General features: G+C 47.8%; 13 protein-coding genes across 15 annotated transcripts; 7 read left to right on the top strand and 6 right to left on the bottom strand.

Annotated features, from left to right (window-relative positions):
* Nucleotides 1-396: 396 nt before the first annotated feature.
* FOXG_03378 (uncharacterized protein) lies at nucleotides 397-1,239 on the bottom strand (the record flags this gene model as incomplete). Its single annotated transcript, XM_018381074.1, has 1 exon — nucleotides 397-1,239. One exon carries the CDS (start codon nucleotides 1,237-1,239, stop codon nucleotides 397-399), a length of 843 nt encoding a protein of 280 aa, XP_018237486.1.
* A 928-nt stretch (nucleotides 1,240-2,167) lies between these two features.
* FOXG_03377 (uncharacterized protein) lies at nucleotides 2,168-3,129 on the bottom strand. Its single transcript, XM_018381073.1, has 3 exons — nucleotides 3,026-3,129; nucleotides 2,648-2,974; nucleotides 2,168-2,593 (listed from the first exon to the last, which is right to left on the bottom strand). Exons 1-3 carry the CDS (start codon nucleotides 3,035-3,037, stop codon nucleotides 2,513-2,515), a joined length of 420 nt encoding a protein of 139 aa, XP_018237485.1. The 5' UTR covers nucleotides 3,038-3,129; the 3' UTR covers nucleotides 2,168-2,512.
* A 1,186-nt stretch (nucleotides 3,130-4,315) lies between these two features.
* On the top strand, nucleotides 4,316-4,813 carry FOXG_03376 (uncharacterized protein; the record flags this gene model as incomplete). The annotated part of the gene is made up of 4 exons (XM_018381072.1): nucleotides 4,316-4,451; nucleotides 4,502-4,542; nucleotides 4,594-4,656; nucleotides 4,715-4,813. 4 exons carry the CDS (start codon nucleotides 4,316-4,318, stop codon nucleotides 4,811-4,813), a joined length of 339 nt encoding a protein of 112 aa, XP_018237484.1.
* An 851-nt stretch (nucleotides 4,814-5,664) lies between these two features.
* FOXG_03375 (50S ribosomal protein L14e) lies at nucleotides 5,665-6,730 on the top strand. Of its 2 annotated transcripts, XM_018381071.1 has the most exons (3): nucleotides 5,665-5,757; nucleotides 5,855-5,995; nucleotides 6,060-6,730. In XM_018381071.1, the coding sequence occupies exons 2-3, from the start codon at nucleotides 5,867-5,869 to the stop codon at nucleotides 6,372-6,374; spliced, it is 444 nt and encodes a 147-aa protein (XP_018237483.1). In that variant the 5' UTR covers nucleotides 5,665-5,757; nucleotides 5,855-5,866; the 3' UTR covers nucleotides 6,375-6,730. The 2 variants fall into 2 exon arrangements, with proteins under 2 accessions (XP_018237483.1, XP_018237482.1); XM_018381070.1 differs by having other exon boundaries at nucleotides 5,665-5,995.
* A 15-nt stretch (nucleotides 6,731-6,745) lies between these two features.
* FOXG_03374 (nascent polypeptide-associated complex subunit alpha) lies at nucleotides 6,746-8,142 on the top strand. Of its 2 annotated transcripts, XM_018381068.1 has the most exons (4): nucleotides 6,746-6,944; nucleotides 7,069-7,316; nucleotides 7,390-7,448; nucleotides 7,499-8,142. In XM_018381068.1, the coding sequence occupies exons 2-4, from the start codon at nucleotides 7,077-7,079 to the stop codon at nucleotides 7,827-7,829; spliced, it is 630 nt and encodes a 209-aa protein (XP_018237480.1). In that variant the 5' UTR covers nucleotides 6,746-6,944; nucleotides 7,069-7,076; the 3' UTR covers nucleotides 7,830-8,142. The 2 variants fall into 2 exon arrangements, with proteins under 2 accessions (XP_018237480.1, XP_018237481.1); XM_018381069.1 differs by lacking the exon at nucleotides 6,746-6,944 and having other exon boundaries at nucleotides 6,955-7,316.
* Nucleotides 8,143-8,256: 114 nt separating this feature from the next.
* Nucleotides 8,257-9,615, top strand: FOXG_03373 (ATP synthase subunit D, mitochondrial). The gene is made up of 4 exons (XM_018381067.1): nucleotides 8,257-8,410; nucleotides 8,536-8,931; nucleotides 8,982-9,068; nucleotides 9,119-9,615. Exons 1-4 carry the CDS (start codon nucleotides 8,402-8,404, stop codon nucleotides 9,146-9,148), a joined length of 522 nt encoding a protein of 173 aa, XP_018237479.1. The 5' UTR covers nucleotides 8,257-8,401; the 3' UTR covers nucleotides 9,149-9,615.
* Nucleotides 9,616-9,809: 194 nt separating this feature from the next.
* FOXG_03372 (uncharacterized protein) lies at nucleotides 9,810-11,329 on the top strand. Its single transcript, XM_018381066.1, has 2 exons — nucleotides 9,810-10,083; nucleotides 10,139-11,329. The coding sequence occupies exon 2, from the start codon at nucleotides 10,152-10,154 to the stop codon at nucleotides 11,160-11,162; it is 1,011 nt and encodes a 336-aa protein (XP_018237478.1). The 5' UTR covers nucleotides 9,810-10,083; nucleotides 10,139-10,151; the 3' UTR covers nucleotides 11,163-11,329.
* FOXG_03371 (uncharacterized protein) lies at nucleotides 11,175-12,054 on the bottom strand (the record flags this gene model as incomplete). Its single annotated transcript, XM_018381065.1, has 3 exons — nucleotides 11,175-11,259; nucleotides 11,337-11,787; nucleotides 11,836-12,054. The coding sequence occupies 2 exons, from the start codon at nucleotides 12,052-12,054 to the stop codon at nucleotides 11,653-11,655; spliced, it is 354 nt and encodes a 117-aa protein (XP_018237477.1). The 3' UTR covers nucleotides 11,175-11,259; nucleotides 11,337-11,652.
* A 381-nt stretch (nucleotides 12,055-12,435) lies between these two features.
* FOXG_03370 (ubiquitin-conjugating enzyme E2 35) lies at nucleotides 12,436-13,910 on the bottom strand. The gene is made up of 4 exons (XM_018381064.1): nucleotides 13,437-13,910; nucleotides 13,281-13,369; nucleotides 13,099-13,230; nucleotides 12,436-13,039 (listed from the first exon to the last, which is right to left on the bottom strand). Exons 1-4 carry the CDS (start codon nucleotides 13,487-13,489, stop codon nucleotides 12,864-12,866), a joined length of 450 nt encoding a protein of 149 aa, XP_018237476.1. The 5' UTR covers nucleotides 13,490-13,910; the 3' UTR covers nucleotides 12,436-12,863.
* A 228-nt stretch (nucleotides 13,911-14,138) lies between these two features.
* Nucleotides 14,139-18,980, top strand: FOXG_03369 (uncharacterized protein). The gene is made up of 2 exons (XM_018381063.1): nucleotides 14,139-14,545; nucleotides 14,595-18,980. The coding sequence occupies exons 1-2, from the start codon at nucleotides 14,385-14,387 to the stop codon at nucleotides 18,787-18,789; spliced, it is 4,356 nt and encodes a 1,451-aa protein (XP_018237475.1). The 5' UTR covers nucleotides 14,139-14,384; the 3' UTR covers nucleotides 18,790-18,980.
* Nucleotides 18,981-19,308: 328 nt separating this feature from the next.
* FOXG_18542 (uncharacterized protein) lies at nucleotides 19,309-20,328 on the bottom strand (the record flags this gene model as incomplete). Its single annotated transcript, XM_018398663.1, has 2 exons — nucleotides 19,309-19,706; nucleotides 19,785-20,328. One exon carries the CDS (start codon nucleotides 20,326-20,328, stop codon nucleotides 19,906-19,908), a length of 423 nt encoding a protein of 140 aa, XP_018237474.1. The 3' UTR covers nucleotides 19,309-19,706; nucleotides 19,785-19,905.
* Nucleotides 20,329-20,714: 386 nt separating this feature from the next.
* Nucleotides 20,715-24,500, bottom strand: FOXG_03368 (uncharacterized protein). Its single transcript, XM_018381062.1, has one exon. The coding sequence runs from the start codon at nucleotides 22,148-22,150 to the stop codon at nucleotides 21,203-21,205; it is 948 nt and encodes a 315-aa protein (XP_018237472.1). The 5' UTR covers nucleotides 22,151-24,500; the 3' UTR covers nucleotides 20,715-21,202.
* FOXG_03367 (uncharacterized protein) lies at nucleotides 22,342-23,189 on the top strand (the record flags this gene model as incomplete). The annotated part of the gene is made up of 4 exons (XM_018381061.1): nucleotides 22,342-22,439; nucleotides 22,494-22,642; nucleotides 22,853-22,928; nucleotides 22,994-23,189. The coding sequence occupies 4 exons, from the start codon at nucleotides 22,342-22,344 to the stop codon at nucleotides 23,187-23,189; spliced, it is 519 nt and encodes a 172-aa protein (XP_018237473.1).
* Nucleotides 24,501-24,568: the final 68 nt, after the last annotated feature.

Below are 24,568 nucleotides of genomic sequence, written 5' to 3'. Positions count from 1 at the left end.
CATTAGTGTGGGGGGATGGTGTTCGGACTGAAGGGAAAGGCTCTGTAGATTTACTTCTGGCCTGAGCTTTTACCCGGAGACCACAGTAAGCGGTAGTGTCGTTGGCCTGCTTTTGTTCGATCGGAGTTGTCTCGCTGTTGCCGTGGGCGGCAGGCCCTGCTGCTGATGCGGATTGGTGGAGCGCTTCTACAGCACTGGGCATACGGCATTCAGGCCGTCTAAAGTAGTGTTTTCCATCAAGCACCATGAGTGGGTGAGTGACTTTCTCTGAAGCCGGGGAGGAATGGTGAGGCTGCCATTCTGTTGGTCTCGTAGACAGACCCGAAGGTCCGAGGACACGTTGGCCAGCTATGAAGGTGTCAGCATAACGATAGAACCTAATTCTGAAAGCAAACTTTACATACCTAACCAGTTTTCGAGGTGCCCCTTTTCATAAAACTCCTTGAAGTGATTAGGCTTCATTGCACCTGGCCTCAGTTTCTCGGGTGATAGTAACAGAGATCGTCGATGCTCAAGGGCACTTGCGATAAGATGGATTGCATCATCCGGAAGGCCTTTCATAGCTTCCCAACCGATGACACCATTGATAGAAAGACCAGTTTCATTGCTCTTGATGAGTTTGTCACGGTTTTCGTCGTCATACAGCCAGCGGTCAACCCATTGGCCAACTTCGATGGAGAAAGCATTATAGACGTCGAGGGCGATGGACTGGTTCTCGAGAAACAGTTGACTAACCACATTCCATAGGTTCAAAGCTCCGTAATTGTAAATGTCTTGGGCGTCAAAATAATCCCACAAACTATCCCAGCAGTAGGGATGCGGCATGTCTTTTATGACCTCCCAGTAGAGCTTGCGGAGTGAGTTGCAAGCAGATTGAACTTCGTCTGAGGACCAAAGGTGAACGCGGCGCTGAGGCAATAGATGCTCCATGAAACGAAAAGGGTTCGATCCATTAGAGGTAGAGAAGACGGCTCTGGCGTCGACTGGAGGGTTGTTGTAGAATCCCACAGGGAGGTAGTCTTCGACGTACGTTTGAACGACGCCCTCAGGACCAGGTGTCTGTAGCATTTTGTAGAAGTTGGGTAGGCCATTGGGGTAGAAGCTGGTGAAGGCTTCGCGCAAGTTGGGCGGTTGGTCTCTGGCATAAGTCCGGTCTGGGTCCAGATTTGCTTGAGGCGGCGGCGATGGCCCGTTGGACATGGAGAAGTCACCCGCCGAAGCGGGTTGAGGTTGAGCCATGATGCTCTGTGTAACGGTCGGTTAGCACATGATGAGGATAAGGCGCGCTTCATTTTGAAAACGAGGCGAAAACTTTCATGCCAATTTAGAAGACTCTTAGGGGTCATGAGATGGAAGAAATCACCTCGTCTCGATAAATCACAGGATGCCTAAGTAGGGGTGCTTGAGGCTTACCTTGAGAAGTGAAGCGCCCGAGCGTAAGAGAAGGACAATTTATGGTTCAGATTCAGGTATAAAATGAAGGAGATGAATTTCAGAAAGAAGGTAGTTCTTTCCTTAAGTCGATGCTCACCGCGCGATGATGCGCCGTGAGGAAAGAGTAGGGGAGAGTTGTCGGTGTTCTCGAGATGAGCGGGAGTGAGGGTTAAGGAGAAAGAAGAGAAAGTAGAGAAAATGATCAGGAGAGAAAATAAAAACAAAAGGAAAATCGAAGACCGGGCAACGATTGTTCTACCTTGGCCCTTACTGCCGCTGACACTGTCACCGATTAAACATTAAGTGACTGACACTGGCAACGTTAGTAACTGGCACGCACTGGCACGTACTGGCACAGTTGGTGCAGACCTGGACTGGTGATGAAATTCTCTCGCTTGCAAGTATCCATTCACCAACAGTTATGCCTTTGCAGTGGTTGCTTGTGACTCGAGGAGTGCAAACTGTCAAAGTCAAACAAAGGTAAGGAAACCATCCTGAACGGCTCCCAGCCTGATTGCCAGCTCGCCTACAATGGAGCGTAATAGACTTTGGTCACAATTAACCTTGGGCTTGCCGGCAGTTATATAGATAATAGCAAGATTAGTTTTGCTCGAGGTACTCAACGTGTCAACAATGCAGTCGCCCAAGCGTCTTGCAGCTCAACGCGGGTGCTTGCTGATTCTCGCTCCACACAAACGGCCACTCTGGTATAGGTAGATTGTGAAACATCTGTCGGAGAACTCGTTTCTTGCTTGGTTCAGGAACAATTCCATTCGATCAGACGAGGCTAATGCCAGTGCCCTTTGGTGGCATACAGTTCACGCCTGGTAAATTTGGACGCCAAACTTTGCTATTGTTCACAACGGGCCTTGTTGTGGGTGGACTGGCAATCGTACAGAAGGGAATGTCTTGTGGCATTTCGAAAAGAAAATCGAGCGTTTGTCAACCTACTATCGTCGGTTCATGATGGGTCACTAATACAGCATGCTAATATGGCTGATCGTCAGATGGTGTCAATCATTGACATAGTATATACAGAGAGGGGTTATGCGATAGTTCGTTGACAGTTTTAGAGACGTTACTTCTGTGCTTTCAGAAGCTTGAGGATCTCAGACTCGTTGTCGCCCGCAATGGCCTTGCCATTATTCCAATCCACAACCTATACGTATATTAGTCAGTATGTTTCCATCATGAGATTAAAGAGGCAACGTACCACTGGTCGAATGAAGTTCTCTTTGCTTTCCTTGAACTTCCTGAGAGCCTCCTTCTCGTTGTTTGCGCCCTTGATCACGTTGGGGATACCATTGCTTCCAACATATTCCAGAATTGTCTTCACCTGGTCGTCTGTAGGAGGATCTTCGGTGATGTTGAGCTCAAACTGGTCTCGAATAGGTGCCGTCTGGGCAGAGTGGTCACTCGCTTGGTCAAGAGTAGCGCCAGAAGTGGCATTGGCAGAGACCTGCTTCAAAAGGTTGGCGACTCTGACGGATGCCGGAGAGCTGGCCTTGTGGAAGACTGTCACGATATCGAGTGTCTTATGCTATTTGCTTGTTAGCAATTACGCATATCTAATCTTGGCCTCGTAACTTACGAAGCGAAACATTTTCCCAGACTGTTTCTCAAAAGTTTATGTTGAGAAGACAATTGTAGAGTTCACGATTGTTCATGGAGGTTGATGTCGGAGCTCCGATTCGGTATAGCTCCATGAAGCTTGTCACGCCGAAGATGACTTAATGGCTCGGGTCTGCAGGGCCCGTGCATATAGACCCCACCACGACACCCGCTATCTTCCGCCTCCTCATGGATGACAAGACATATATGATAGAGACGGAATGTCCTTGGGACATGTGTGTTTTAATGCTATTCGCCTTAAATCTAAGACCCTTTGGGATCACTTGTAGATACGACATCAGAAATATTGTACTATTCATTCCAAATCTCAGGTCTCGATTATTGGATTCGCTATAGCTTCATCGTTGGTCTCTAACCATATTTTCTTTTATTCCTTTCATCGAGTCTGAATGGCAACTTACTTCGGAGAAGTAAGCTCAAAGGGGGTACAAAATATAAACCTTTCGGTGATAACTCATAACTTTATCAAAAGTTGAATATTAATCCTCTGAGAGGTCAAAGTTTCATTAATTCAACCAGTCACTTTGTCCCGGATAGGGGTGGTGTTAAAGTCAGTGTGAAAGTTCACGTCAAGGTCCACATCTCAGTAGATACCTCGACTATCAGTCGTGGTTTTGTATTTTGTAAACTCAGCGATCACGAAATGTTACAAGCAGATTGCCTATAAAGTTTCTAAGAAATCAAGTGTAATGATCGGATGAGGCTTGGCTAATACATCTTGCTTGCTCCAGTTTCAAACTAACGTAGGGTGTCATAGGTAGCAAGCCTTGACGTGAGAAAGAATAATTGGAATGTTGGGTTTCTGCTTCCATATATACAAAATGAAATTTCTCTCTTATTGAGAATTCATGAGATGTTGTTGAGTCTCTCACGTGGCCTGGTGTCAAGGATCATAGACAGCCGCCTCGCCAAGCTGATATCAACCGCTTACGCTAGAAGATCGACTGTAACAAGCATATGTTGCAGAAACCCTAAGGAAGAGCTAAAATCTTTTTCTTTTTACTTATGACGTATGTGTTGCGATCTGATGCGTTTTGTTGTGATGAGCAAGGACGTTCTTTTATAATGACGTATTCTATGAAGTCAGGTTGTGGAGAAGATGTACGACCATGGCACTGATTCATCGTCGAAGAGGAACTACAAAAGGGTCTCGAGATCGATTGAACTTTTTCTCATACAACATACATCTCATCTCTTCACAGAATTCTTCCTTTTCAACCACTAAAAACACAACTTCTACACATCCATCATGTCTGGCTACTCCAACGTTGGTAACCGTGGTGTCTACGAGGCTGGCGATCAGAGAAACGCTCCTGAGTCGGAGCGCAACGTTGAGGACCCCTACAATGAGGGCAAGGAGAACTCTCACAACAACCTTGACTCCAGTACGTATTCCATGGGTCAAATATGAGAAAGTATTCTAACAAAATTGCAGAGGATGAGCGATCCATCGCCAACCGCCTGGCTGCTGAGGAGGTTAGTTGAGCCGCCGCAAGAGGTCATCCACTATATACTAATGCAAAACAGAAGCGATCCGAGACTGAAGACGATCTCGAGACCGCCCAATTGAAGAAGGATCCCACTCTGCCCGTAAGTCCAATCGAGATCTGGCTCTGTTTTGGCGCCAAAAACTAACAGGAACAACAAGGCTCGCGCTCACGGCAACGAACCTTCCAAGGGCGCAAAGGTCGATGCTCAACTTCAGGCTGAAGAGGAAGAGGAGTTGAAGCGCAAGGGCAAGGCTTAATTGTAGCAATACTTTAGATCACGGCCGTTTCATTGCAGGCAAATGATTCGGAAAGGATGAATTAATGATTGAATTGAAAGCCGAAACACGACTCTGCATTGTATATGTGAATGTGAGGAAGTCTAGGGGTCTTGTTGAAGCATAAGTCTGTCTCAACGATAGCTCAGTCTAACGCCCCCGGCATATTGGGTGTCATACTATCTGCATTTATGTTTCACTTCGATCATCATCAAACATTGAGTTAGGGGATATACAGCATATCACATGAATAAAACGAAACGAACGGTATGGCTTCTGAATGTTTATAGAATGATTATTAATTTCAACTATGGACATTAAAAATGTCTGCCTATGGCGGCGAGTCAGGCTCGCAGTAGGCTAACTAAAACTTGCGACCAAAGAGAGATGAAGTGTATCACTATAGTCTTGAGTTAGTCTTTGTAAAATGGCAGGTCATGCAAGACTGAATGTAAGACAAAATGTGCTTTCAGAATATGTAAGAAATTGAATATCAGCTATCCGCCCGATTTAGCCACTCCGGCGAAAGAGAGCCATCAAGCAGAATCAATCGCAAATTACCTCATCCTTGTGCGAGAGAGAGAGAAGAAAGGGAAAAGGGAAAAGTGCTGGATCCTTACCTTGATGCACTCAAAAATGCCGTGTGCCTCTTCAATCATAAAGAGGAAGAGATTTGTTGGCAGTAAAAGACTTGACGTCTACCAGAAATTTTCTTTTGAAGTTCTCGTCGACTGGCCCGTGCTCCGTTGCCGGGTGCTGGGCTCGCTTTGCCGGACGGCGAAAGGTTAGTCCGGAAGGATTAGACCGAAAGTTAGGGCAGGCACGCACAGGATCTTTTTCTGCCCACGATCAAAAAGTCCTTAGCGATTTCAAGGTCCGCGGCTCCAGCAAACAACCAACTAACGGGACAGCATAATCGACAACTGGTATGAACCTCGACTCCTACGATCGCAGTTGCATTCGAACAATCAATCACTGCGCGCGCGACTCTTGAAACATTTCGACTAATCGACCGTTAATTAGATCACCGTCACAATGGGCGACGCAGTCATTGAGGGTTCGAACTGGCGCCTCGTTGAGGTTGGCCGTGTCGTTGTTATCAACGGCGACCACCCCTTCGCCGGCCGCCTGGCCACGATCGTCGAGATCATCGACCACAAGCGAGTAGGTTTCTCCTGCTTCAGATCAGATTAGTCTGCCGAAACACGCGATATTGACCCCGTCACAGATTCTCGTCGACGGTCCTTCCGCGAACGCTAGCCTCGCTGTTCCCCGACAAGCCGTTCCCCTCAGCAAGGTCCTCCTCTCCTCTCTTATCGTCGAGGGCTTGAACCGCGGTTCCCGAACTGGTGTCGTCCGAAAGCTCTGGGAGAAGTCCGAGATCGACTCCAAGTGGGAGCAGACCAACTGGGCTAAGAAGCGGGATCAGATGGAGCGGAGGAAGGGTCTCACCGACTTCGAGCGCTTCCAGGTTCTCCGACTCAAGAAGCAGCGACGATTCGAGGAGCGCAAGGCTCTGGCCAAGGTCAAGGCCTCCGCATAAATGGGTCATTAAGCTGGAGTCACGGAGGTGCTTGAAAGTCGGGTTTAGATCAAGTGGCACGGAACTGGGCAGGAAACACATCACGGCGGTATAGAGGCTGCTGGATTCACTTTTGCTCCATTCTGGAAGGCTGTATGTCACACTTCATCATCATGATGAACGGCGTCAATACGGAAATTCTGAGATCAACTGAATTCAAAGCATAAGGAGCATCAAAAAAGAACATGGATTCATTGTGAACTGTAGCCGAAATAAAAATGAAATGAATACCCCAAATCTCCGTTGTCTGTGTATGCATGCATGTCTTTACACTCAATCACTTTGTATCCCCATAATCAACCTTAATTATTGCCCAAATTGTTCATAGATTTCCCTCCATCCGTCGTCACTTTCTTGGACATCCGGATTCTGGAGGGGGAGACGTAGTGACACAAAATCTGATTACCTAATGCGACTTAGTTCCCACCTCCCACCAAGCCCTAGAATTATCGCTGTGCGAGGACCCCATCACAAAACGACGACGTGAGAGATCAGGCCAGCAAACAGACGTAACTGGGATCAGCAAAACAAGTAAGTACGAAGCTGTCGTTACGTTCATTGTGTTATTTTGCTATCGATTTTTTGCGGTCTCGGGAAGATTTTGCTGCCACAATTGTTTACCTGAGATTTACTAACATCTGTGCCCGCACTCAAGTCGCCAAAATGTCGAACCCCCGCGTTGAAGAACTTCCTGACGAGGAGCCCAAGAAGACCACCGTCCAGGAGCACGAGGATGACTCCAGCGACGACTCCGAGGTCGAGGAGGTCGGCGAGGGCCAGCTCCCCGCTGGTTCTACTGTGATCCACAACCGCAACGAGAAGAAGGCTCGCAAGGCCCTCGAGAAGCTGCACCTCACCCGTATCCCTGGCATCACCCGTGTCACTCTCCGCCGACCCAAGAACGTGAGTGCCGATGGATTTTGCAAAGAGATTGGAGGGGTAAAATGAGGTGTTGGTGCTAACCGAAGTGCTACAGATCCTCTTCGTCATCAACAACCCCGAGGTCTACAAGTCTCCCAACAGCAACACCTACATGTAAGTTGCTTTGTTGTAAAATGATGGATCTGCCTCTGACCTCAAGCCAGTGTTTTCGGTGAGGCCAAGATTGAGGATGTGAACGCCGCTGCTCAACAAGCTGCTGCTGCTCAGCTCGCCTCCGCCAACGCTGAGGACCACTCTGGCCACAACCACGGTGAGCCCAGCAAGGCTGCCGAGACCGCCGAGGAGAAGAAGGACAAGGAGGATGAGGAGGAGGAGGAGGAGGATGACGACGAGGAGGTCGACGCTTCCGGACTCGAGGATAAGGATATTGAGCTTGTCATGACCCAGGCCAACGTCAGCCGCAACAAGGCCGTCAAGGCGTTGAAGGAGAACGACAACGATATCGTCAATTCCATCATGGCTCTAAGTATCTAAGCATGAGCTTCTGCTGGACGATCATCCGAAAAAGCATGTACATGGGACGAACATTGGGCTCTTGTATTAGTTCTTGGCGAACTGTACCCTGCGGAATGGAGTTGATGCCAAATAACGGAAACAATTGAAGGGGAATAACACCCAAAAATCCGTCAAAGAATGCTGTTGAAATTTTGATCATGCGTGATATTATATTCTTGGACCAATTGTGACTATCTTGATCTTCGTTTTTTGAGCGATGTATCTCATGACTACTTATTCCAGCAATTGCTAATTGCTGTCTACATTGGGTTACCATAATCCAATCTGTAGGATTTTTTGGCATCTTGAACTTCATCACTCAATATTCTCTCGCCAATGATCAGCTTTTGAGCTTCAATGTCCTCTCTTCCAGTTGTCCTCACTCATCCTGAGCCGACGTCAATGAGGGGTCCGAAAACGCCGCCCGCCGGATATTTGAGTAGAAGCACGTGACTTCCTAGTGCCCGGTAGTTCCCTGAACTTCGGCAAAGTCATCAACAGTCAATCAAGATTATCCTCTCCGCTCTCTCGACATCGTAACCTTCCTCAAAATGGCGACTGTAAGTTCAATTCATCAATTGGCGCGTGTGACTGATCGCAGGTGCTGTCGAAATTTTCCCCCGGTCCCGATCGTGCGCCTCTACGTCCTAGGATGCGTTGAGCTAATTTTCCCCTTCTCCGACAGCGAAGCGCAGCTCTCAAGCTTGACTGGACCAAGGTCACCAGCTCCCTCGGTCTCCGTGGCCAGACCGTTGCCTCCCTGCAGGCCTTCAAGAAGCGCAACGAGGACGTCCGCCGCAAGGTTCAGCAGCTCCAGGAGCAGCCCACCACCGTCGATTTCTCCCAGTACCGATCCGTCCTCAAGAACCAGGCTATCATCGATGAGATCGAGAAGCGATTCAGCGCCTTCAAGCCTGTCACCTACGATGTCAGCCGACAACTGAAGGCCATCGACGCTTTTGAGGCCGAGGCTGTCAAGAACGCCGAGGCTACCAAGGAGGCCGTTGACCTTGAGCTCAAGGATCTTGCCGCTACTCTCAAGAACATTGAGGAGGCTCGACCATTCGAGGAACTCACTGTCGTACGTACCACCGAAGCTGAGACCATTGGGTCGATTCTCACAAGTTATAGGACGAGGTTGCCGCTGCCGAGAAGTCTATCGACGAGAAGACTGCTCAGCTCGTTTCCAAGGGCCGATGGATGGTGCCAGGATACAAGGTATGTTGTCCGATTGACGGAGGAGATGACAGCACTAACACCCACTGCAGGAGAAGTTTGGCGACTTGGCTGTGGTTTAAACGAATCGCGATATACCTTTTCCGGCTTCGCGTTGTGTACTCTAGCATTGTAGATACGAGATCCCGAGGGAGAACCCGGCTTGTCTCATACCCAATCCGCTACAATTTTTCCTCTGTGCTTCATAATGAATTCTTATTGGGATATTGAGAATGCGGTTCGATGTGAAGCATAGTGTTCAGGTTCTCAGTTCCCAGACTAACCTTAGACTTCTCAAATTTATGTCTCTTAATTGCCCAATTCAAACCGAGCATCCTTGGTCTTTGTTCTCGCCACCTTCAGCTGCTGTTTGAGGACTAATTTTGGAATGAATCTTCACTCCTTCGTCGATGTGTGGCCCAACACCTATCGGGTATGAAGACAGTTTTTTCAGGAGGTTGAACAATACGAGGGAGGCATAGGCCGAATTCCGATATACCCAACGCACAGGGCTATTTCTTGATGTACTTAAAGTGAACCGTAATCCAACTGTAAAAGCACACCCCATCCGATGAAGTTCATTCTGTTCGGCAACGTTTCACTCATCTGCATCATTACACATCTCTTTCCATACCCTATATCCGAAGACAACCTGAAACTCAAGTCCAAGTCCTGTGTCGGACTACATGAAAGGCAATAAACTATCTGGAATATTTGTTGATATTTGAATTCCAGGAGTCGAATTGTGAAGATTGAGCTTTATATGGGTTTGTTATAGGTTAGCTTTCTAGCCGTTGAACTCTATCTTCTTTGTTTAACCGAAGTTCGGCTATTCCAATCTGAGGGCCCTCCACTCAAAGAATGTTATTGATCAAAACTGTAAGGCTCTAAATCCTCAGACCTAGCTCTGGTCTCATGCAGTATCTTTGCTGGGAGTCCTACAGCAATATCAGGGTCACGTGTCGGCCTTTAGCCTGAATACCCCGACTTACACGATACGCTATATATCCCTCGTAACGTATGGTCACTATTTGCGAAAACTTCTCGAATCACTGACTTTATCAAAATACAAGATCAACAGCTATCATGGTCTTTCCAGATCCGGAACTCGAAAGCTATGTCTTTAAGACGGCACCGCAGTTAGACGCTGCCTGGCTGGCACATGAAGAAGAGGTCAAGAAGAAAGGCCCTCCTAGAGTATTCAACAGTGTAGAAGAACGGCAACCGATTTATGCTCAGGAATGCCGCGACTTATATGCTCAAGTTACGGCGTCTGGAACCCGAGATCATGAGCTCTCCCAAGGAGTTACTAAGAAAGAGTTCACTATTCCCTCTTCTGTGGATGGGCATCCAATCCCTGTCCTTCAACTAGACCTTACAGGTACCGAAGCTGAGGAGCCGGAGATTATCGTTATATTTTACCACGGCGGTGGTCTGAGGGTTGGCGAGGCGGATAGCGAAGAACTATCATGCAGACATATTGTCAAGTCAGGCATTGCCAGGATTCGACTTTACTCGGTGGGATATCGCCTATTGCCTCAGAATCCAGCTACCGTGTGTCGTTCTGACAGCTTGGATGGATTTCGAAAATTCCACAATCCAAAGATAAAAACTATTGTTGTCGGAAGCTCGAGTGGTGGACAGATGGCATCTGCAGTGGCGCAAGCAGCTCCTCCAGGTTCCATTCATGGACTTCTACTGAGGTGTCCAGTCACAGGAGACAGAGCCAGTGGCGAGGAATTTGTACCTGAAAAGTTACGTCCATATCACACAAGCGTGTCTCAAACGTTCATCACATCATTGGGCGGATATCTACACCGAAACACACCTAGGGATGGTCTTGAGAAACTTCCTCTTGAGGTTTCAGAAGATGAGCTCCAGGGACACCCTCGTACTTGGATTCAGCTCACTTCAAACGACACCCTATACTCGGATGGACTATGCTATGCCATGATTCTAAGGGAAGCAGGTATCGATGTTAAAGTCCAAGTGGAGGTGGGCTGGCCGCATACCTTTTGGCTCAAGGCTCCTCACCTCGATCATGCCTTGGCCTGCGAGAAACATATGTTGGAGGGATTACGATGGCTTCTAAAGTAGTAGAAGATAAACCCGAACGAGGCGTGGCTTTTCCATTACTTCCTAGCATAGGAGATTTTGATCTGTTGTATGATTGTTCTCTCCACTGCCTCTTCCACTGTGACAACGTGCTTCAGTAAGCCATTCAGACCCTCCAGTAGAACAATAAAAAAGCAGAAAGAAACAACGACCTACTTTGTTAAACATAATTCAAGGCTGTAAAATATTGGAATGTATTTCAGATACCAAGCCGTGGATAAGTTGAGGCTTTAATCTTCCTCGGGACAGTCATAGTTTTCGAAGAGGGATTTGCTGTTCTCAAAGATTCGCGCCGAGTATCATGCAAGCCATGAAAAGCGTTTTCAAGAACAGATTTTGGGGCCTGCCATGATAACCCCTCATTGAATACATTGTCGGGGGGTCGTTCGATAGAATGACACCACTTGTTCTTATCGCACAGAACTTTCTGTCGAATTGGGGATGAAGGGAGGATAGACATTATTCGAATCTGCTAACCCTCATAGGTCAGAGAATTCCAGTCCTCGGCGGATATAGAGTAACAGAGATTCTTCAAGTCGGCACAGATCTTCCTGAGAACAAGAATTTGTTCAATAGAATGGTTGGCAATACTGACTACCCAATACCCCTGTATCCTGTTAACTTACCGTTGGATTATGGTCAAGGAGAAACATACCATCCTACCACCTGGTGCAGGAACAAGGATATAGGTTGTCTTCTCGTTCACATCACTCTTGTTATGGGCAAAGATTTGAAAGATACCGTAGACAGTCTTGTTCTGAGGATCAATAGAGTAACTCAAAACTTTCTCTGAAATGGAGCCAGGTTCTAAGTCATCGTCAGCGGCAGCAGTGAGCTGCCTGTCCAGACTTGAGTTGCTATACTTGAACTGCATTAAGAACTGTGGGGGATAAATGGTTGTGAAGTAGAAATAGTGTCACGCCATAGAGCAACGAACAGAAGATAGAAGGAGTTGAATCAACGGAAAGGGGAGGAGTGAATAAACAGAAAAACAGTAGATATTCCAGTTTTAGTATGTACATTTTGACTTTTTCATAATTCTTTCAAGGCCTATTCACTTACCAAACCATACAATCTTGTGAGCGTGGGTCTCGATACCAAAGTTGTCTACATCTATCAGAAAAGGAGACAGGGTACATAGAGAGATGGATCGCAGGTTCCCTTCGTACGATACAAGGTACTGATTTGTTGAGCTTTGTTCAGCCAACGACGGTTGCGTGACAGCAGATTACGTTTAAGGCGATTGGCTTGTAACGTCCCAACTCAATCAACTTCTGATTTACTTAGAGAACAAGGTTCAGATCATGACTCTGGCGTGTCGTAGTGGTAGAGATACGGTGAAGAACAACCCACTAGTAACTGAAATGTCACAAGGAGCTGCCTGGAGTGGGAGTTGGATACGATCCCTCCACACCGAACACGCGGCAGGTATTCTTAAAAGTATCAGCATGAAACTAGACAAAATAACGATGCGTTTCTTCACAGCAAAAGTATTCAGGTCTATCAGACAAGACCAAGAGCAAACCTGCAAGTGCCATTGTACCCGCTCAAAGTCAGTGGAAAGTATCTCCATGAGACATCACTTGGCCCCTAAACTCCAGCATTTGCTCTCCCAACTTGATCATCCATAACTATTCAAATTCTGTTTTTTTTTTGTATTTAATCCTACTGTATCATTTTCCCTCAAGGTTTCGCATATTGGGCAGTCCATTCCTTGGCGGTTGCAATAGCGGCCTGCTCATCCTCCTTCCAGCTCTTGGCCACATCTGCAGCGAGAGGGTCATCCGGGTTAGGAGCACCGAGGAGGGCCTGGATCGACAAGAGGATAGTTCGGATCTGAAGAGCGGGAGACCAGTTATCTGCAGTGTTTGTGAGCTTGGCCGTTCCAGACATGTATGCATCCTGATATGCAACCCACTCTTGAGGACATCGAGGCAAATACGACCAAGCTTATCGACGTTTGGGTGGAAAATCTTGGTCAGGAATCGAATCTTGGGAGGAGTCATTGGATAATCGTCGGGGAGGAAGAGCTCGAGGCTGAAAACACCACCTGAAATTTCGATTAGTCGGCAAATCAATCTGTAGTGACACAAAACATACCCTCATACGGAGACTGGGCGGGACCGTGAATTTGGACATCGAAATATCGGAGGTTATCCTCGTGAGGAACGGCACTGATTCCTGGAACACTGTATCGCGACGAGTGTTAGGTTACGAAGTCAAGGCGCAAGACATGTAGCCTCGGGGATGACCTACGGCTCGGCCATGAGCCGTTCTGTCTCTTTAATAATGCGCTTGGGGAGAGCCATGGTGGAGTTCGGTGGGTATGTGAAGGAATTTCGATACAGTTCGAGACCGGGGGATGCGGTTCTTATCTCGGTGAGTGCTTGTTCGTAAGGTATCGTGTCGTCGTAGCGTTAGCTTTCGAAAGAGTTACGTATAGAAGGGTCGTGGTTGGGTGAGGTCTGAAGTTGAATGCTTGAAATACCTAAGGCGGGCACTTCAGGTCGACGGCGGGGCAGTCGCAGTGGCAGGTAGAGCCCAGTATTATCGGGGAGCAAGCAATCTAAAACCCGATGGAAGTGATTAAATGAAAGAAGTATTCTGGCAGCGCGTCACAAATGAATAGAATTGTTTAACACCTGATCATTCAAATCAAGTGACGACTATCAACAAATGGTTAGGCAAAGATGGTAGATAGATAAGCCATATGCATCCATTATAAGGAATTGTACTTAAAAGTACATGTCCTTTTAGGCGCTGTCATACAACCATTCCTACGGCATGTGCCCAATGAAGGTCGCGGAAGGTTCCGTTAAGTGCTGAACCTGGACAAGCTCAACTCTACTCACAGGCAATGGCGGGGGATGTACCACAACACTTCAAACAGCAGGTGTGGTACTTGTGGAACGACGTCGCGCGCTCTGACCACCTCCTGTCAATCATTCATCCAGTGAGGAACGCGAGTTCAGGTGAGCAGCTTCATTAATAACATCTTCATACAACGTTCGTACTGAAGAATACCTTGCCCTGAGCAACTCTTCTCCTCTGCTGAAATCAAACGCCTCTATCCCTTTTTGGCCTCTTGTGGATTATGACATGATTCAAAGCCATTCAGTGGCAGTTCGCCGTGTCTCCTCTCCTTACCTCATATGAGTTGCGATATGAGGAACGTCGTGATACCCTCTCGAGATACGCATCACCATGCCCTCCTTCGACCAACTCGCTGACGCTCCCAAGAAGGGCAAGGTCATCAAATCTGCCTACGAGAGCGAAAGTTTTGAGTCAGATGGCACCATTCATGTTGATGGCCTAGTCGGCTCAGCCACTATCTCTCCTGCTGGGCGAGACGTCGCATTGGCTTCGTAGGTTAAAAGTGTACTGTTGAATTGATAGATTCTAACAACAAACTAGGCCTGATGGATTGGCAATCATAGATCTTGACTCGCCATATAGCCCTCCCCGGCGACTGAGAACTCATGGCCTTCCGTGGCTGGTTGTGGATGTCCAATGGTCACCCTTTGCTGCTCGCGACTACTGGATCGTCTCAGCCGCCAATCATCGTGCCCTGGTGTGGAATCTAAATCGCAGGGAAGACTCGAGTTCAGGTGCCATAGAACATTCTCTTCAAGGCCACAGTCGTGCTATTACAGACGTCAACTGGTCTGCTCACCATCCAGACCTCTTGTCGACCTGCTCAGTAGATGGCTATATTCACGCATGGGATCTTCGAAGACCACGCCAGCCTGTTTTGACCTTCTGCGATTGGACTGCTGGTGCATCTCAGGTCAAATACAACCGCCAAGCATCTCACATCCTCGCTTCTGCTCACGATCGATGGTTGCATATTTGGGATGAACGCCGTTCTTCTGAGCCTCTAAAATCTATCAAAGCTCACAAATCCAAGATATATGGCCTGGACTGGAATCGATCTGACCCGAAGGCTATTGTCTCCTGTTCCATCGACAAGAGGATCAACTTCTGGGACTATACTGCGGAAGAGCCCTTGCAACATACCATTGAAACTGGCTTTCCAGTGTGGAGAGCTCGTCACACACCTTTCGGACACGGCCTCCTCGCAATACCCCAGAACGAACCGGGTGACCTTTATCTCTACGACACCAACTTTGAACCAGAATCGAAAGTGACAAGTCAACCAATCGATGTCTGGCCGGGGCACGGAGATCACAAAGCAAAGGAATTTCTGTGGAGGTGCCGTGGCGGCATAACTGACGACGGTAAAGACAACCGTGAATTCCAGCTCGTCTCTTGGGGCACAGACAACGAACTAAAGCTTCAATGCATCGACCCCAAGATCTTCGCCGCTATCGGCCATAAACGCGGCATGCCAGCCGATCCAGCAATCAGTATCACTCGAAAAGGCGCAACATACAAGACTTTCCGTACAGTAGACGAAAGTACGGATCGCGATCGTAAATCTGCTACAATGAGTGATCACCGGCCTGGCACCAGCTATCATAAGCAAAGTGCTCTTACCCTAGGAATGCGATCAGGCACAACTCAAAGCCACCGTGCATCGATGGCATGGCGAGGTCCTTCAATGAAGGCCAAGGTATCTGGAAGATCCGTCGATCGTAACCAGTCGCAAATAGGATGGATGAAAGGAATTGCCATGACTAAGAGAAAGGCGTCAACGAGCGCCAAACGACACTTATCAAAAGACTCGGGTATCTTTGGCCATGGATACCCTGACGATGAGTGGGCAGAACCTGAATCTATTCAGGAGGAACTTCTACGCATCAGCCATCAACTTCCCAAAGTGAGATGGGACAACATTGATATGGACAGTTTGACTCTCAACGCCTCACTGAACGGCCCCTGGGGCGCCGATGGAGAAACTATATTCATTAAGGTTCGGATTGATATTCCAGTCGGCTATCCCAAGACAAGGGCACCAAAGTTCTATGTTGAAAAATCGTCCTTCATGCCTGCAGAGACTCACAAAAAGATTGATCGCGAGATTCAGCAACTGGCCAATCAGTTCCTGCAAAGAAAAAAGAATTGCCTTGAGGTTGCCTTTACGTATCTCCTTGGGGAAGTTGATCTTGAAAGCAGCACAACTTTCTTCAAGAATGTTCGAGATTTAGATGATGAACTTGATGGCTTAGCGGACGAGAGCTCTAGTGAATCCGACGAGGATATCCCCGCCGGCGGTTCAGCATCCATGTCTCAAGAACTGCCCCCTCATAACGAGCTGGATACCGCGCTTGCGCCTCCGAATAGGACAATCGTGCCACCGCCACCCAGGACCTGCGGTGCCAGGTTCTCACACAACGGACGATTGATCTGTTTCTTCCCCTCCAAAGAGGAAAAGGCGCGCGCATTGTTCACAACCACTATGGACGCTTATAGGGAACGCCCTAAGGGGGAACCATTCTTTGCGGGCTTTGGCAGAATCGCACATGATCTTGGGCCTCGACAACGTTTCATGGCGGAAGACAGTTCCGCATCCAGCGGGGATTCTGATACGTCTGCCTCTGGATCATCTTCATCCTCATCATCTTCGAGCGATTCAGAGTCTACGTCAATGCATAAGATTAATCTCTGGTATCACCCTAGCCGCCAGTTTAGGAAAACATGGAGCGAAGACAGATCAATACGCTCGAGTGGCGGTGGTACAGGAGTAGGCACTGGTACTGGCACTGGCACAAGTCGTCGCAGGCCTGGTCGGCCTAAGAACCTAATCTCGATACATGACTTCCGTGGTCTTCTCCCCTCGAAAGAGGAATTTGCGCGTGAGTACGCCATCTTTGGCGATGGAGCCGAGGTCTGTGAGCACAATGCAAAGGTTGCTGAGAAGTACAACGCTCGAGATCTGGTTGATGTCTGGCGATATCTTGCGCTTCTATTAAAGAAGGGTGTTCCGCTCGAGATACTCGCCCACAATCAGAGGCGCGATTCTATTCTGGTAATCGCCCACGATGTGGTTTCCAGATGCAATGCCGATACTTCTCCTCTTGACTCTTTTTTGGAAAGACATGAAGGTGCGTTGTCGGGCAGAGTCAAATGGGGTAAGCATCCCTTGGCCAGGGACTTCATCATGGACCTTTTTGCATACTATGAGAAGATTGCGGACATCCAAATGTTGGCAATGCTTTCTTGTATATTCAGCGAATCTTCTGCTGCAGACAGTGTGGCTTACTTTGAATCTCATCTACCGCAACCCGAGACTCCCCTCCCTTTCAAGGCACCAGCTTTCTCGCTAGACTACTTCCCCACTGATGCCTCACTATGGAATATTGGTGGACGCAGTTATACGAACTCAGCTATTACAACACCGATGACAGTGCACACTCCTGTCCACTATTCTGGATCTCAGGCATCAGACGACGGCATATGGGGTGGCGATGCAGCATCGAACTCGTACTCTTGTGGAGAAACGCCGCCAAATAAATTCAAGGGGTATTTGGGGGAGGTTGAGGCACCGCCCAGCGTGTCTACGTCTCCAAACACACGATTTCTAAATAGAGCAAACTCGGGACTGGCATCAGCTTTTGCTGCCAACCTGCCGCGTTCGTTTGCAGGAGTCAGCTCGTCGTCACCTCCAAATCACGTAAGAAAGAGACCCAGCCCTGCTGAAACGATTCTCAGCAGTCTGGCTCCAGGCAATGTTACATGGAGTGCGTCGACCGCGATGGACTCGAATGGTGGGAGAACCTCTTTGGATGATGATGATTATCGGAGGGATGATTATCTGTCACTTGTGCCCACAAAGATTGCCGTCACAATGGAGGATCAAACCGCATTCGACGATGATGGTTGGCTGAACATATCCATGCTCGAGTCCAGTCAGGCCGATGTCCATGCTCGTTATCGATATGCGTATGCTGAAATGCTGCAAATGTGGAATCAACCACTCTCCAGACTCGAGATTATGAAGTTCAATTCACTCAAGGAGGACATGACTGGAGGGCATGTTGACGACAACTTCCATGAGTCAGGCGCTGGTCACGATGGCAAAGCACATAACTCATCGCCCATCGCCATGGGCAAGAAGGATCAGCTTCAAGCGTTGCTTGCTTCAGGTCGCGGCCTTGATGTCACAGGGATGTGCCGCATACACGAAATCCAGCTGGAACCACTTCGTTATACTTCCAGTGACTCCAAGGTTGGTGGTGCTGTTGGAACATGTGATCGTTGTCATCAAACTCAGAATCAGCTCACATGTGTGTACTGCCTTGAGCCTGTGGATGCTCTCTTCCCGCCATGCTTGGCTTGTGGTTGCGCAAGCCACGAGGCGTGTCTAGCAGAGTGGCATGCTGCTGGCGAAACGCAATGCCCCGCAGGCGACGAGTGCAACTGTGTGGAGGAGGCAGCAGATGGCCAGGTTGAATCATGGTCAGCTCTGCAGGGAGCCATGCTCAAGGGGCAAAGGCATATGATGATGCTGCCTGGTCCAGCCTTGGATGATAGCGACGACGACGCAAAGGTGCCTCGTAACTGGGAGAGAGTTGAGCCCTCTTTTCCCTCGCGAATGCAGGGCCTTTCAGCTGCCAGTATAAGTCTGGGCAACAGGCTACGGAAATCGGCAGGAGAATGGTCACGAGCTTCAAGTTTGAAACGAAACGATCGGAGGAACGTAATATAATATCTCTGTAGGATTATTCACTATGGGATTTGACGAGCCCATTGCTATGTACACTAATAGAGGCTAGACTGTTTGAGCGTTGGAATTTCTTGTGTGGCAGTCGAATATGTATCTATTTACACAATACTTACTTACCGCATTCCAAATAAGATAAATATCAGTCACGTCAAAAGGATCCTAGTAGTCATAATTGAGGAATTGCAATGCCTTGAGTATACTGCCAGTGCTCGGTTGCAGTAACTCAGGGGTAATAAAGCCCAGGTATGCAACAATACCTAGGCAACTGCTTTATTGGGCGAGTATGGCATCTAGCGTATTAACAATTGTCGCATCAATACTATTATTCAGTTATGAAACACTCCTTTTGCACTGGCGACATGAAATCAACCTTTGGACCTTTGTCTAACGAGATTTATAGGTAGACAATCATCTGCCTGACAAGAGCATCCACTTGTTAACTCTTTGCCTAGCGACAGTATAGCAAGTCAAATCTCACAGATCCTAATGCAATAATAATATCCAAATTCTTTTACAATTCCGAGGTAAAATAGCAGATCAAGTACAATACCAAGAGAGGGTAACGGCCAGCATTACATCCAAAGTATCAAACGAAGCAACTCCGACTCTCAATCCTTGTGCTTTCAAAAACACCACAAAATACTTACCCAAAGTCGATCAGACTACCATCTTACATATCTCCTCTCGAATCGGGTTCTCGAGTCTCATTCGAGTCAGCACCCACAAGTCTCTAATTCTGTTGAGATAGTGCTCACTAAACTCCGAATACAAGTCTAGGTGCGTCCATTCAAGCTCTTTTGGCATCCTATACCGACCGCGTCGTTGTCCGACGATCCACAGACGGACAATTGTACAAGGAAATAGCTCATTTACAAGATCCTCGCCGGCGAATGCAAGCTCTGCGACGTCAGACCAAATTAGCTGAGTGTACTCCACGCGTCGGGTATCTTGGTGGTAGCGGAAGCCATAGTACTCACCTCGTTTGTTTGTTGAGGAATTGAGGAAGGGTAAACGACTTTGGCAGCTGCAGCTAATAGGCCGCAGGCACATCATAGTAAACTCTTCAAGACGAGGGAACATTCTGAGGCTCAACGGTCGTCAAGCATATTCTGTCAACTGGATGTGTGGAATTGCTTCATCATAATCAAAAGTTGACGCAACTAGACGGAGACCAAGACTGATGAGGTTATATCCATGAGGAAATCCAAATTGCGAGGGCACAGGCTTTGGGAAGACCATGTGGTGTGTCAAGAAGGTGTCCTTTCTAACGGACATTTGCCTCGACCGATGCTCCCTGTCTCGGAAACGGGTGTGGTGAAGTCGCTTGAACACTTGATATGGTCCAAGTCTAGGCATATGAGGTTTGATGTAGATCATTGCCTCAATTCTGTGATAGTCATCTTGGCATCTAGGTGCTCGTTCAGGAAAGAAACTGACAGTTTTAGGGCCAATGAGCTTGTCGATATCACTACCCATGGTAGCGAGTATTACTCCCTCTTTATTGGGCTGTACCGAAGACATGATAGAGGTAGCAAGATTATAGGTATATTCAAAGCTGTTGAATTTACGACGTTGAGATCTCTTCTTGGTAAATGTAAATGACGGATGTTGTCATAGATACGCAAAAGAGTTGCAGAATATCTTTCCTTTATAGTCAAATTCATGTCTGAAACATCAGTATGAAGATGCAGTTTCATCATTTCTGGGTGTTGTCCATATTTTCAGATCTCTGTTGATTGGAAATCTGTTGTTCAGATCAGAGGTTAATGTTACATCCTCCTATGTTCGCCTGAACACTACTATGATATCGTCGATCTCAGTGTGAGGGGAGATCTGTTCAGATGTTCCATGTCAGATAAACAAGCTGAAGGACTTTGAACTGTAACACGGGTTGCACAGTAGAAGAACACCATTAGCTATTCATAAGTTCAATTATAATATGCAGGTTTACCTGAGGATTGAGGAAATAATCTTTCAGTTTTGTTCTTTCTTCTATCGTTCCGCTTGTTTCGAAAATGAAGTTTATAAATGCAATATATAACAGAAACAACATACCTCAGTATGTTTTGAATGAATATTTAAATAATTAGATACCGTTGCTTGTTTCATCATTGAGTTGCGCAAAATGATAGCGCTAGACCGCAGCTTGTTCTGATCGTTGTGTCCGTCATTTCTGGTTGGACATAATAGTCCAACAAGTTTTCTTCAAATCCTGAGCCCTTCTACACGTCTGTTCTTCATTTACCCTCAGAGAGTGTCAAATTGTTCTTCCCTGTGTTGGTGCCGTTGTTGAACTTCACGCAGATATTAGTTGTCCAGGAGGTACTGTTCTTATCGTTCAGTATGGCAGAGCCTTGCGCTTGTCAAAGGTATCCCCCATCCACTTCTATTACCTTCAACTGCTACGTCGTCTCACTTCCACTCCAGATTCGCTCCATCCATCTCGTTGCAAATCAAATGTCAGAATTCTCTCGACAACCACCCATCTCATCCTGTTTTCGTATACGGCTTTATCTTCACCAGCTTGCCATGAAATGATTCGGATCCATTTCTGTCCGTCATCGGGAGCCTTGTATCTACCGTCGAGGAAGGCAACCTTGGACAACATTATGCTGCGCTGTTTGTTGAGTTCATGGCAATCTTCTTTCCCGCAACGTCCGTCATGCAAGACAGCCTGTGATTCTGGCTCCCTCAGGTCCAGGGGTGCCATCTCAATGATGTTCTCGTCCACCCAGTATCTGAACTGCTTCGCCAACTGTTGAAGTCGCATTTTATATGGCAACTTTGGGTTCACCTGGACCATCCACGCTGGGTCGATTTCCCCCACCTTGACAATCCACATATCATCCACGTTAGGGAACCAAAACCTGTCGAATTCGATTTTCCCAAAATCCGGCTGCCGGTAACACGCTGATAGATAGACAGAATAGTGATAGGGTCCCTCCACCCGTCCATCATCAGGGAAGCAGTCCCAGAAGACAAGACGCCGTATCCGCGGGGCAAGACCATCTAGGTACTGGTCGGTCACCTGATCTGAGATCTTGTGGTCACAGAGGAGGATGTCCCTGGAGAAGTCGAAGTATGATCCATTACCAATTGGTTCGTACCCCAGCCGAGTTTCATCTCGCGCTTCCGCATTGAGTTGTGTAACGGTAGGCAAGGGATAAGACCGGCTCTTTTGAACCAGATCACCGTATAAAACGATACGAGGCTCACTCGCTCGTGACCATATCTTTAGACGAAGTTCCGTTGGTAAAGAATTAAAGTCGGTCGTAGCTGAGGTTGAGAGGGACAAAGACGCCATGGTCTCGAGGCCATGGGACGAAGCGGACATCTCCATCATAGTAAACAGAGGGTGGAGTATATGAACTCCAGAGAGTAAAGACCAGCAGAAGACATCAAAGGTTGGCTGCCAACCAAGAGGTATGAGCGGCGGTTTTAATCTCACGTCGGGTATATAGTGTCAAACCCCAGAGCAGGGGTTCTCACGAGGACAGACGGAAACAGTGTCATACCTACAAGTAGGGGGGGACCATGACCGTTTGCGGCACGTCCGGGGCGGGGAAAATAATTGATCCTCGTGAAGCCATCGTTGGACGCGGTGCATACCTGCATGCACGCATGCATGTAAGGTATGTAGGTGGTAGATAGTAAGTAGATAGACTATGTGCTATACTGTGTCACAGGTTACTAAAACCGGGATGGTTCACCGACACCGCCCTCAGCGGTTCGATGGCGGCATACTGCATGGCGGATTCTGGTGTCTCGGTCAATCTACCAATGAGACAGCTTTCCAAGGAACAAAGTGGTGATGAGACCGGGGGAGCCGCAGATGGTGCAAGATGTTTGAGTGGACGATCACACTTTATCGAACATTTCGCGCTTCTTGTTTACCTCTCGACTCTCACTTGTCTTGTAAAAAAGCAAATCTGCCAAACGCCTCACAACGCCCCGTCGTTTCCCCTCGTTGTCCTTTTTAGCTCATCATCTTACTTCAAATATGATTTATAGTCTTCTCTTGCTTTTTGATCAAATGTTTGACTAGGATATCTCGTCGTGTTCGTACTGAGTCGAAACAGCAACAAGACAACGCTCAGCATCCGGAGACACTCGATCAGTTCGTGTGTCTATAGCATTAGTGAAATATGTCTTGGATAATGGCGTGATGTGAGTTGGACGGTGGCAGACTATCCCAGTCGTGGCTGCATACGACGCAAAAGCCTGCCAGTGGGCAAGACCGATGCGACGCGATGCTAGGGCCGGAGAGATCAATCAGAATCAGGACCTCCTCAGCACGGAGTACAATCTACCCAGCTACAAACAGTCATCTGGAGGTGACCGCTCATGGTGCCGGGAATGTCGATTGTCTATCACGGGGCTAGTATCCGTAGGTGACAGTTGTCCGAGAGCGTGGGTCAGCGCGCGAACGGACACTTTCAGCTCAACTCAACACACCAAAGGAGTGAGTTGATTGAGTTGTCCATTCTTGGCTTGTTTTCGATCTTTATCTCCTGGTTGGAAATCTGAAGATGTGTCCTCTCTATCGCGGTGGAGGTACCGAGGCATCTTTCGATCCTACACTCCGTACTGTAGAAGAACTGGGAGTTTGGTATGGACCCGGCGGTATGGTTGGCTTAACAAAATGTGCTTGAAGTGAGGCGGAAGGGCTTGGACGGGAACCTGCAAGGGATGTCGGGTAACCCCGTGTGGAGTCCGTTAACTTGAGGCGGGATAGTACGCGATTGGTGCCGGTGAACTGGTTCTGGGACAGTCCAAGAATGAACGCCTTTACCAAGTCTGGTTATGATTGGCAGTGAGATCTGACTTGGGGCAACGAGCAGTGGGCATCCTTGGTGACTGCAGATAGCAATGGTGATGAGTGAAGGCTGAGCGAATGAATGTCAGACAATAATACCGGGTTCCTATTTCGATTTGCCATCGACATGATCCAATTTCTCCGATAACAGCACATCAGCAGGTACGGGTGCGTGGCTGGTTTGGGTCCCAAGACCACGTTTTTCTCCAAATCGATCTCTCAGGATCGGGAGAGCTAACCTGATCCATTGGCTGGCAGACTCGAAGTGGTCGCTATCTAGGAGTGGAGATAATTATGTGGTTTTATAAGTGTGACAGGGAGAGAAGGCCTGCATTCTGCACGGTTCATTCTGTATGCTGCGTATCCACGAACCATGTCTAGCATATCAACCCGGTTTCTTGGTTAGAAGTAACTGAATATGCCAAGGCAGACTGATCAAGCAGGATGGGATGGTGGGTGGTGGATCGAAAGAAGAGCGGTGATGTGCTCAATATTGGAAAGGCTGATGACTGTGCTTGAAACATCGGTGTACATGCGTATCTGCGTATACTCAATGTTGTCACTTTCGGTATCCAATGCCATCAAGAAGGTCGCCCTGTAGCCGCCAGACCTGAGTCTTCTCTCCGATGGCGTTCTCTCCTGCAATGTGCTGTTTGTGAAATCATGCGAGGATCAGGAGTCAGGCGGTTGAGCTGACTCTGCTTGTGTAGGGTAGTGAAATGACCTGAGGGTTGATCAAAGCTTCTTTTTGACTCTCGGTCCGTGTATCGGTACATTTTCTATCGTGTTTTATGGTCATAATTCAACTTTGCAAGAGGAGATGAGAGAGAAAACTTCTGCTACTGGTGACTGCACGATCAGTTGTGCAGTATGAGTGGGAAGCTGCAAGTGTATCACTGACCCCACCAGAAGACAGCTCCTTCCGGTTATCCTCCTGCCTGAAGT

The sequence above is a fragment of the Fusarium oxysporum genome, chromosome 8, assembly GCF_000149955.1.
Source record: "Fusarium oxysporum f. sp. lycopersici 4287 chromosome 8, whole genome shotgun sequence".
NCBI lineage: Eukaryota > Fungi > Ascomycota > Sordariomycetes > Hypocreales > Nectriaceae > Fusarium > Fusarium oxysporum.
The sequence above is the reverse complement of the archived record's forward strand: the minus strand, read 5'-3'. Positions and strand labels throughout refer to the sequence as shown.

Coding starts and splice junctions, on each gene's coding strand:
- FOXG_03377 (XM_018381073.1), bottom strand. Junction 2,594..2,647: donor AGAACTTCATTCGACCAGTG/GTACGTTGCCTC, acceptor ATATACGTATAG/GTTGTGGATTGGAATAATGG.
- FOXG_03375 (XM_018381071.1), top strand. CDS start 5,867: ATGGGCGACGCAGTCATTGAGGGTTCGAACTGGCGCCTCGTTGAGGTT. Junction 5,996..6,059: donor AGATCATCGACCACAAGCGA/GTAGGTTTCTCC, acceptor ACCCCGTCACAG/ATTCTCGTCGACGGTCCTTC.
- FOXG_03374 (XM_018381068.1), top strand. CDS start 7,077: ATGTCGAACCCCCGCGTTGAAGAACTTCCTGACGAGGAGCCCAAGAAG. Junction 7,317..7,389: donor CTCTCCGCCGACCCAAGAAC/GTGAGTGCCGAT, acceptor GAAGTGCTACAG/ATCCTCTTCGTCATCAACAA. Junction 7,449..7,498: donor CCCAACAGCAACACCTACAT/GTAAGTTGCTTT, acceptor ACCTCAAGCCAG/TGTTTTCGGTGAGGCCAAGA.
- FOXG_03373 (XM_018381067.1), top strand. Junction 8,932..8,981: donor CATTCGAGGAACTCACTGTC/GTACGTACCACC, acceptor CACAAGTTATAG/GACGAGGTTGCCGCTGCCGA. Junction 9,069..9,118: donor GGATGGTGCCAGGATACAAG/GTATGTTGTCCG, acceptor CACCCACTGCAG/GAGAAGTTTGGCGACTTGGC.
- FOXG_03372 (XM_018381066.1), top strand. CDS start 10,152: ATGGTCTTTCCAGATCCGGAACTCGAAAGCTATGTCTTTAAGACGGCA.
- FOXG_03370 (XM_018381064.1), bottom strand. CDS start 13,489: ATGGCTCTCCCCAAGCGCATTATTAAAGAGACAGAACGGCTCATGGCC. Junction 13,231..13,280: donor CGCCCAGTCTCCGTATGAGG/GTATGTTTTGTG, acceptor TCGAAATTTCAG/GTGGTGTTTTCAGCCTCGAG. Junction 13,040..13,098: donor TTGCCTCGATGTCCTCAAGA/GTGGGTTGCATA, acceptor CAAACACTGCAG/ATAACTGGTCTCCCGCTCTT.
- FOXG_03369 (XM_018381063.1), top strand. CDS start 14,385: ATGCCCTCCTTCGACCAACTCGCTGACGCTCCCAAGAAGGGCAAGGTC. Junction 14,546..14,594: donor CGAGACGTCGCATTGGCTTC/GTAGGTTAAAAG, acceptor ACAACAAACTAG/GCCTGATGGATTGGCAATCA.
- FOXG_03368 (XM_018381062.1), bottom strand. CDS start 22,150: ATGATGGAGATGTCCGCTTCGTCCCATGGCCTCGAGACCATGGCGTCT.